This window comes from Sinocyclocheilus rhinocerous, unplaced genomic scaffold (assembly GCF_001515625.1).
Source record: "Sinocyclocheilus rhinocerous isolate Xijiao unplaced genomic scaffold, SAMN03320098_v1.1 scaffold166, whole genome shotgun sequence".
NCBI lineage: Eukaryota > Metazoa > Chordata > Actinopteri > Cypriniformes > Cyprinidae > Sinocyclocheilus > Sinocyclocheilus rhinocerous.
Window position 1 is genome coordinate 1,958,804 of NW_015633186.1, and position 10,385 is coordinate 1,969,188.

General features: G+C 36.7%; 1 protein-coding gene across 2 annotated transcripts in view; it reads right to left on the reverse strand.

Moving 5' to 3' along the window:
* The window catches only part of npat (nuclear protein, ataxia-telangiectasia locus), a 15,024-nt gene extending 4,848 nt beyond the window's left edge, over positions 1–10,176 (reverse strand). Inside the window, exons 1-16 of one of the 2 annotated variants that reach the window (XM_016557012.1) lie at positions 9,959–10,176; positions 9,558–9,676; positions 9,376–9,436; positions 9,210–9,288; positions 9,080–9,120; positions 8,411–8,623; positions 8,249–8,324; positions 8,037–8,160; positions 7,848–7,939; positions 7,609–7,690; positions 7,431–7,527; positions 7,229–7,339; positions 2,496–2,531; positions 1,221–2,411; positions 954–1,063; positions 771–861 (exon numbers count right to left, since the gene is read on the reverse strand). In XM_016557012.1, coding sequence (XP_016412498.1) covers positions 771–861; positions 954–1,063; positions 1,221–2,411; positions 2,496–2,531; positions 7,229–7,339; positions 7,431–7,527; positions 7,609–7,690; positions 7,848–7,939; positions 8,037–8,160; positions 8,249–8,324; positions 8,411–8,623; positions 9,080–9,120; positions 9,210–9,288; positions 9,376–9,436; positions 9,558–9,676; positions 9,959–9,995 — 2,560 coding nt within the window. In that variant the 5' untranslated portion in view covers positions 9,996–10,176. Of the gene's footprint in view, positions 1–770; positions 862–953; positions 1,064–1,220; positions 2,532–7,228; positions 7,340–7,430; positions 7,528–7,608; positions 7,691–7,847; positions 7,940–8,036; positions 8,161–8,248; positions 8,325–8,410; positions 8,624–9,079; positions 9,121–9,209; positions 9,289–9,375; positions 9,437–9,557; positions 9,677–9,958 lie in introns of both variants that reach the window. The other variant, XM_016557011.1, reaches the window with a different exon arrangement.
* Positions 10,177–10,385: the final 209 nt, after the last annotated feature.

A 10,385-nucleotide genomic window follows, 5' to 3' on the forward strand; every position in this document is an offset into this window, starting at 1 on the left:
TTCTTTTCTTGATTTTTTTTTCTTGAAACCCTCCCAAACAACATGTGGTGATGTAGGTGCTATTTGATCATTTTTAAGGTTTTCTGACCCCGAAACTCAACCTTTATCTGAAACTCTGCTGTGATCCTTGGAGAGTCTTTAGCCACTCAAACTCTCCTCCTCACCGTGCATTAGGACGATACAGACACATGTCCTCTTCCAGGCAGATTCATAACATTTTCTGTTGATTGGAACTTCTTAATTATTGCCCTGATGGTGGAAATGGGAATTTTCATTGGAATTTGGGCTTTGTTTCCCCTCCTATTTATATTTCTGTGAAACAGGAAGCCATGACTGGATAATTTCATGTTCATAATCACCCTGGTGTTCTCAAAATTATGAATATGAATGGGAATATATTTCAGATATATTTTACTCATAAGAATTTCTAGGGGTACCAGTAATTGCGTCCAACGTGTATTTGAGAAAAAAAATTTATTTCATAATGATATTTCCCCCTATTTTAAATTATTATTCTCCAATGAAAGGTTATATTTTTGTGATTTTTTTTTATAAAAGATCAAAAGGATTAACAATGCTGATTTATTTTCACAGCCTTCTTTGATCATATTTACCAAGGGTACCAACAATTCTGACCACGTGTGTATAAACACATTAAGTATATAAATTATTTATAATTATATAAATGTAAACTTATCAATTTTTATATCAATATTTTATATAATAAAAATATCATTAAAAAAAACATCTGTAAATGAAAAATGTCTTACCCATTTCAGTGTTTTCCTTGGGTGCCAATTTATGTTGAGAAATAACTTTTGCAGGCTGCCTTACAGTGGCTGAACATGGCAAAGTCAACATCTGTACAAAAAAAATAGTAATTATAAATAGAATAAAACTATTCTAAAAAATATTATTCTGTCACAAAACCTGTACACTTCAAAGTTACTAACCTGATTGGGAAGGACTGCAAGTTTTCCAGTATTTTGCCCCATTACAGATACTGGAAGCATCACATTTTGTAACATGGGCTGAACTGGAGAAGATATAATGATTGTGGAGCCTAAAACAAATTCAATTGGAATTTCAAACAATATGCACCCTTAATCCCGAGGAAGACTAAATAAAGTCTGCAAATGAGTACCTCAACATAAACAGAAACATACAACCTAAATAGAAGTATAAAGTGTCTTATATAATCAAACTAACTCTTCACTCACCAGGCGAATAGGTCTGAGAGACATTTGCTCCCATGGACACCACAGTCCTCTGGCGAGGTGGAGTCGTTACCACATGTGGCATTAAAGACACGGTCCCTTGAGGCACATTACTTGGAAGCAGCACAACATTTAACCGCTGCTCGGCAGCAGCCGGATCGGTTACGACAAAATAGCTGCTTGAAGGCCTAAAGGTGGGGTTAGCTTGCAACAGCTGAATGAAACCGGTTTCCTGACTTGCGGGACGTCCCAATGCAGGCTGTCCGCTACTCTGCACGCTCCTCGTAGGTGTTCCGAATGATCCAACCCCCTCTGCCCCCTGTAAGCAGCTCACAGCCTGAGCCGTTTCCTCTTGTGTTATGACCGCAGAGGTTGCGGGCAAAGTCTTGGCAGGCGATTTGGCAGGAGAGGACAGGAAGATGGTGGGGATGTGGTCACTGGTGATGCTGGAAACTGCCTGGTTCAGTGCTGCATCAGTTGAGACCTCATCCTGCTCGTCACTGATGATGATTTTTAGAGAAACAATCTTATTGGGATCAGGCTCACTGGCCGGGTCGTCAGAAATGCATGGCGTAGTTGCGACAGATGAAGCACCTGATGTAGGGAGATTGCTTTTGACAGTACTGGACTGAGTTTGAGTGCTGGAAGGAGTTAAAGGCATTCTGTTTGTAGAGGGTGTAGAAGCCGTTTTGGCGGATGTGTCTGTGTCAGGTTGAGGCAAGCAAAGTGAGGGCACAGCGTCACTTTGAACGGATAAAGAGGTTCCCATATCCTCATTCTGTCCGATGGTCATTCCTGCTACTCTCCCAGGCTCATTCACAGATGCGTTATTTGAGGTTTCAGTAGTGGATGTGGTTTGCGATGTCTTACTTGAAACAGGAACTTGACTGCTTTTATTGTCGTTTGATGTTTCGTTGGCGTTTGAGCTCTCCAGAGTAACTAGCTGGATATTTACACTCTCAGAGGCTTCATTTTCTGGTTCATCTATCTCCATGCCAACGCCTTCCTCTGTCAAAGAAGAGCTTGATACGGTTTGGTCAGGTGGTCGCGAATCTGCTTTATCATTCAACCTTGAAGTTGAAGTGCCACCTTTGGATTGTTTATTACCAGATAAAACTCTAGTCCTGGCTAGTCCTCTTTTGGAGTTTGTGGATCCTCGTCCAGTTTGTTTGGTTACGATACGTGGCTGCGAAGCTGTGGAAGCAGATGCATTACGAAGGCTGGATGATTTCTTTTTGATTTTTGACTCAGACTGGGTGCTTAGGTTTTGTGCCCTACTTTCTCCTCCTGATGTGGAATCCTCCTGTCCAGTACCTTAAAATCATAAATAAAATCATACAACAGTATATTGTCTCTGCACTAAAAAGTTAGGGGTCAGTGAAAATTTTTTCTTTTTTTAAAGAAAGTAATACTTGTATTCAACAAGGATGAAATAAATTGACCAGGAACATCAGTGAAGACATTTATAATGTTACAAAAGTTTTCTATTTCAAATAAACACTGTTATTTTGGACTTTCTATTTCATCAAAGAATTTTGAAACAATTGTATCAGTATCACAGTCTCCCAAAAACAACTGTTATAAACAATGTTTTTAACATTGATGATAAATGTTTCCCAAGCATCAAATAAGCATATTAGAATCATTTGTGAGGGATCTCGTTGTGACACCAAAGACTGAAGTAATGGCTGTTGAAAATTTGCCATAACAGGAATAAATTATTTTTAAAAATATTGAAATAGAAAAAAATTGCTATTTTAAATTGTAATATTTCATAATATTACTGTTGTAGTGTATTTTTGAACAAAAACAGAGGAGACTTCTTTCAAAAACTTCTTAAAATATAAAAAAAATATTTAAAATAAAAAAATTCACCGACCCCAAACTTTTGAACCATTGTTCATAGGGGTGTGTGATATATCGTCTGTGATATCATAATTGTTGTTTTAACAATGTGCAATTTGACATTATCGAGTATTTTGCAAAAACCAAACAAAACACACCTACAGAGCGGACGCATACATTACGTGAAGAAGTCTAGACTAGTGCGTGTGTGAATTTAGAGTGCGTTCTTTCACTGCATGATTCAGTCTATTAAAATGTTTAGAATGATCACACATTCAAGACATGGGGGAGAAAATGTATATATTTATACCACTTCAAATAGTTAATCAATTTCACATAAAGAGTGCCGTTTTTTCTCCAAAAATTACCATGATTACAAATGTGACATTAATTTTGTACAACAGTTCAATAAACAAGAAGTTAATTAAGAGACTTACGTACTGCATGATTCAGTCTATTAAAATGTTTAGAATGATCACAAATTCAAGACATGGGGGAGAAAATTTATATATTTATACCACTTCAAATAGTTAATCAATTTCACATAAAGAGTGCCGTTTTTTCTCCAAAAATTACCATGATTACAAATGTGACATTAATTTTGTACAACAGTTCAATAAACAAGAAGTTAATTAAGAGACTTACGTTTTAGACACTATATTTCCTGTTTTTGTACTATTTCGACAACAAAAATAATTCCAAACACAACCACAGCATTGTTTTGTGTCTCTGAGCAACATGACGGTGTTTCGTTCCTGAATGAATCAACCGTTTTTCACATTTAAAGTATCTATTCAACGTTTTTATTGTTAATATCAAAACAATATTTATGCAATTGTAAATTGCAGGTTAAATGCATTCATGTCCTGCATTAAACAGTGTGTAAATCTAAATGCCACTTCAGATTGCAAAGATTTACCTCTGCATTGCAAAGATGAATTTTGTTCATACTGTTTTTTATTTGCTTGGTAACCACCCAAATGTATTATTATTCTAATTCACTGATTAAAAGCCGTTTCACACTGAGCGCGATGCGAAAAAGCGAGGCGAATCGCAGACGAACATTGCTTTCACACCAAGCTGAAACGATTGATCGCCTTCTGCTAATTCACGCTTGCACGCTAGTTGGTGCCGACCAGCAATGCATTTTTCCTCAGATATGTATCTCGTAGCCTATATGGATTTAACATCGTCCGCTGCTCAATATACAGCATTAAATTAAGATAAATAGCCTAAAGTTTGGTTCTATGCCAGGAACACAAACTATCTATAATGCTTAAAAGAAAACATCTTAAAATACAAGCAGAAGTAGCTGGTTTTCGAAACAGCGGCACCACTCTTTGCTTTTTTGTGCAACAGCAGCTGCTCCACGCATGTGATCTAAGCTCAAATCTGATTGGAAGGCCCGTTTCATCAAGGAGCGACGGGGGGAAAAAAAAAATCAACACACAGGATGAAAAAAAACTTCGCTTTTTTGCGCTGTGAATGATCGCACCTGGTGTGAATAGCCCCATAGGGATCTATTGTTTCGATTCAAAAGTGTCATCGCACTAAACTTTCGCGCCGAACTTTCTCATTCAGTGTGAAAAGCCCTTAAATGTAAGAATTTGACTCAAAAGATAATGGACACTTTTAGAAAATTGGCTTTATAAAGGTAAAAATGCCCATGTAAAAATCAATTTAAACTTATTGGAAAAGATTCATTTCTATCAGTGTGAACTGACCACACAGAATATGAAGAACATCAAAACCTTTAGGAGTCAGCTTAGGGCTGGACAATAATTCAATATCAATATGTATCGCGATATAATTTTTTTCAATAACGGTGATATGATTTTTAAACACATTTCCGATATTTCGATATACATTACCAGTTTCCCATACATTGATTTATTTGTGCCGTTTGACTTCGTTGAATAAACATGAGCACTGCACGTTTCAAAATCATAACACGGCGCGGGTGTTTTATATGAATGTATCTCTGAAGGAAACCGACTGTCTTCAGAAAAGTTTCGATGGCATTTTCATTTGATCTGATAAAGAAGCGTTCATGAGCGGAGCTGCTTTGATTACAGCCATTACTGGAGAAACCGCTAGTTTTATCACTCTAAAAGCGCCTCCTGCTGCCAGAGAATGAGTTTTCATTTTAAATAAGCCCGTCTCCAGCAACATTTCCAGTTTTTGTTGTTGTTCAATTTTTTTGTTTTCTGCAGCGACTCGGAGCACTTTTCATACCCTTTTTTCTGACTGAAGCACATTTGTTTCAATCTATAAGAATAATCAGCCTACACTACCAGTCAAAAGTTTTTGAACAGTAAGATTTTTAATGTTGTTGTTGTTTTGTTTTTTTTAAGAATTCTCTTCTGCTCACCAAGGCTGCATTTATTTGATCCAAAGTACAGCAAAAACAGTAAAATGTTGAAATATTTTTACTATTTAAAATTGCTTTCTATTTGAATAGATTTTAAAATGTAATTTATTCCTGTGATCATACATAGGTAAATTTTCAGCATCATTACTCCAGTCTTCAGTGTCACATGATCCTTCAGAAATCATTCTAATATGCTGATTATCAATATTTAAAACAGTTGAGTAAATTTTTTTTTCAGGATTCTGACTTACGTTTTAGACACTATATTTCCTGTTTTTGTACTATTTCGACAACAAAAATAATTCCAAACACAACCACAGCATTGTTTTGTGTCTCTGAGCAACATGACGGTGTTTCGTTCCTGAATGAATCAACCGTTTTTCACATTTAAAGTATCTATTCAACGTTTTTATTGTTAATATCAAAACAATATTTATGCAATTGTAAATTGCAGGTTAAATGCATTCATGTCCTGCATTAAACAGTGTGTAAATCTAAATGCCACTTCAGATTGCAAAGATTTACCTCTGCATTGCAAAGATGAATTTTGTTCATACTGTTTTTTATTTGCTTGGTAACCACCCAAATGTATTATTATTCTAATTCACTGATTAAAAGCCGTTTCACACTGAGCGCGATGCGAAAAAGCGAGGCGAATCGCAGACGAACATTGCTTTCACACCAAGCTGAAACGATTGATCGCCTTCTGCTAATTCACGCTTGCACGCTAGTTGGTGCCGACCAGCAATGCATTTTTCCTCAGATATGTATCTCGTAGCCTATATGGATTTAACATCGTCCGCTGCTCAATATACAGCATTAAATTAAGATAAATAGCCTAAAGTTTGGTTCTATGCCAGGAACACAAACTATCTATAATGCTTAAAAGAAAACATCTTAAAATACAAGCAGAAGTAGCTGGTTTTCGAAACAGCGGCACCACTCTTTGCTTTTTTGTGCAACAGCAGCTGCTCCACGCATGTGATCTAAGCTCAAATCTGATTGGAAGGCCCGTTTCATCAAGGAGCGACGGGGGGAAAAAAAAAATCAACACACAGGATGAAAAAAAACTTCGCTTTTTTGCGCTGTGAATGATCGCACCTGGTGTGAATAGCCCCATAGGGATCTATTGTTTCGATTCAAAAGTGTCATCGCACTAAACTTTCGCGCCGAACTTTCTCATTCAGTGTGAAAAGCCCTTAAATGTAAGAATTTGACTCAAAAGATAATGGACACTTTTAGAAAATTGGCTTTATAAAGGTAAAAATGCCCATGTAAAAATCAATTTAAACTTATTGGAAAAGATTCATTTCTATCAGTGTGAACTGACCACACAGAATATGAAGAACATCAAAACCTTTAGGAGTCAGCTTAGGGCTGGACAATAATTCAATATCAATATGTATCGCGATATAATTTTTTTCAATAACGGTGATATGATTTTTAAACACATTTCCGATATTTCGATATACATTACCAGTTTCCCATACATTGATTTATTTGTGCCGTTTGACTTCGTTGAATAAACATGAGCACTGCACGTTTCAAAATCAAAAAATGTCGCGGGTGTTTTATATAAATGTATCTGTGAAGGGAACCGACTGTCTTCAGAAAAGTTTCGATGGCATTTTCATTTGATCTGATAAAGAAGCGCTCCTGAGCGGAGCTGCTTTTCGTCTAATTATCGTTATCGATAAAACCCCAGACGTATCGAGATATCATTTTTTGTCAATATCGCACACCCTTAATTGTTCATATAATTAAATGTACACAAAGTAAAGTCGATCCATCTTACCGGTTTCAGAAGCGCTGTCTACATGCCCGGTCTCATCACTCTCTTGTGCGCTGGTACTAGTACTGAAGCTCCCATCAGCCTGTTCACTGCCTTCAGCCGATTTACTTTTCCCTTCAAACAATATGAAAGGTGATCAGTGAGACCATACAAATAAAAAAATCAGTTTGGCTTTTATAACAGAATTTGATTTGCTCAAACCTACCATAGTCGAAGAGGTCAAAGAGTGCCTGAAATGCTGGGTCTGACTCTGTCTGCGCCAATATGTCTTGGATGGCATCATCGGTCATATGAATTTCCCCCTAAAACAATTTTACAGGTTAAGGCTTGATTTGGCTGTCAACATATACAAAGCAAACAATAAAAGATGTGCATTCACACACCTGGAGGCCCAGGATTTCATCAATCGACTGCTCTTGTTCCACAGTACTGCAGGCAGCTTTTGATGTCTGAGGACTATTATCACTGTTAAAGTGATATTACAACATGTGTTTAGTAAGATCACAATGTTTTGTTGTTTTATGTTTAGTTGTTTTATGTGTAGTAAGATTTCAGTGTTTTTTTGTGTGTGTGTGTGTGTGTGTGTGTTTAAGTTGTTTCTTGCCCATTATTTAGCATTTACCTTGCCAAGATTTTGTTGATGTTTTCAGCAAGTTTTTCTTGTAAGGATCTATCATTGAGAATTTTTTCTCTGGCATTTTCTATAACTATTTGCTGTTTAAAAAAAGAAACATATGATCTTCAATTATGCAGAAGTAAACAGAAACGTTACCAAAAAAAGAAAAATGAGAATTGAATCAGCCTGACTCACAGATAAGTTCTCCGTCACAGTTTCTTCACTTTGAGATTCCACAATGAGAGTGCTGGACACTACGGTGGCTCTGCTGGTCCCACTGGCACCCAACTGACCACCTCCTCTCCGCCTCGGCGAGTCACTGCAGCACAAAACACAGATTGATCTGGAAAAGATAGAAAAAGTGAAACTGCAACATACTTCTGGTGTCGACATCACTCTCATCTTACCATTTCCTGCGGGCCGGAGACAAAGGTCCTGGATTCAGTCTATTATCAGGAACCAGTATCTGCAAAGGTGACTCCCCTATGAAGATGTAAGATAGCAAAATGGAAAGAGGGTACTTATAAATCATACAAAAGTGTGATTCAAACATGTTTTTCAGGACTCACCTGGCTGACTAAGGTAGAGAGTGAAAGGTCTGGTATACTGGGAAGTGTAAGACACTGGGGTGGAATGTCCCAGCATGCCTTGAGGGGTGGACACAGTGCTGGGGACACACTGAACTGCTGGAGTCACAGGTGGGTGCCCAATGATGGGAGACTGTGATGCCAACAAAGGTCTTTGTTGACGCCTCATATTTTGAATGCTATTCATAGTGCGCACTTAGTGACAGAAAAAAATTAATAAATTACGATACTGTTCAAACGTTTTGGGGTCTGTAAGATTTTTTTAAAGAAATTAATACTTTTATTCAGCAAGGATGCATTAAATTGATCAAATGTGACAGTAAAGTCAGTTATGATACACAAAAATTTCTATTTCAAATAAATTCTGTACTTTTGAACTTTCTATTCATCAAAGAATAAAAAAAATTATGTATATTGATCAAATAAACAATTTTAACATAAAAACATAAACAAAATTAAAAAATATATATATATATAAAAATCTTACCCTAAATTTTTAAACGGTAGTTTGTGTTAATTGTGCACATATTTTTACATTCCATGCCATATCTATATATTATATTTGTGTTATATATCTATTATATTTGCCTAATTTCAATAATTCCAAGTCATCAAGAACACAATTTCTCTCAAACAATGAGTAAAACTCACGTCGTTGATTCAGCTGCACTGCAGGAGAATTCTGCAGAGACCTGTGGACAATATAGAAAGATTTTAATAAATACGGTGCATAAAATAATTAAAACATTGAATGTAACAATGTAAACAAATATTCATTCACTTGATTTGGTTGAGTGTGAAGTCAAGCTTTTTCCATAATGATGTCATCACAGCTGGGATTTGATTTTCTTGACTTGTTTCTGCAGAAGAAATGACAAACATGTTAAAATGGAAACAGATTCACTGTGCATCTCAAAACATTTCATTTACTTTTAAGGGTAACTCACCTTTTGCTTTAACAGCAACATATTCATTTAAAATCGTAATCAGGTTTTTTCCAAAAAGAGACTGGAAAAGAAGAATAATCAGCAATAACAATATCGTTATCTATTAAACATGTCTTCTTCACACACGCCAGTCATTTATTGATGTTTACCACCGTGTTATCAATCATGAACTTGACACATACAAACACACAGGCAGGGATGACCCCGTCCTCCGAGCTGTGCTCGGCATATTCCTTCAGGTTTGGACTCTCATAGATGAAGGCTAGGCTTGTGGCAGTGAGCCCTTCTTGCTGCAGGTAGCCTAAAAGTTGAAAGTAAATGACACATAATTTCATATTTAATTTTTTTAATTTGAGAATAGAAGATAAAACAGCCATTACTGTTATCGATCATCTCAGCATTTTGACACATCACAGCCTCGCACTGACTGAGCTCAGAACGACACAATTGTAATGGTCTAAATATTTACCACTACCCAGCAGTTTTTGAGACAAATTACATAATTACATATGCTGTAATTAGGAACAAAGTATTAGCTCGCTAGCTTCCCCTAGAAAGAGACACAAGAGTGAACTTAACTTACCCAGCACAAGTCTGGCGACGTCAGACGGGAGCAACATACTTCAATGTTATCCTGTCTCACCAAATCGTCCGCATTTGAAGCATGTGTATTAAAGTTTAATTTAGTCCATAATGTGATAATACAGCTGAAATATTGCAGGTTGCTTAACCCTCTCATCCATCTCGACTACGAAAAGGCGCGGAAATTCGCCTCCTCTGACCCGGATATTGTTTCTGTAATATTCGAGAGGAAATAAAGGGAAATGTAGTCTTGTTTTCTTTTCTTCTTCTTCTTCTTCTTCTTCTTCTTCTTCTTGTTTTATGGCGGCTTCTTCTTCTTCTTCTTCTTCTTCTTCTTCTTCTTCTTCTTCTTCTTCTTCTTCTTCTTCTTCTTCTTCTTCTTCTTGTTTTATGGCGGGTGGCATCCAACGTTAAGGTGCATTACCGCC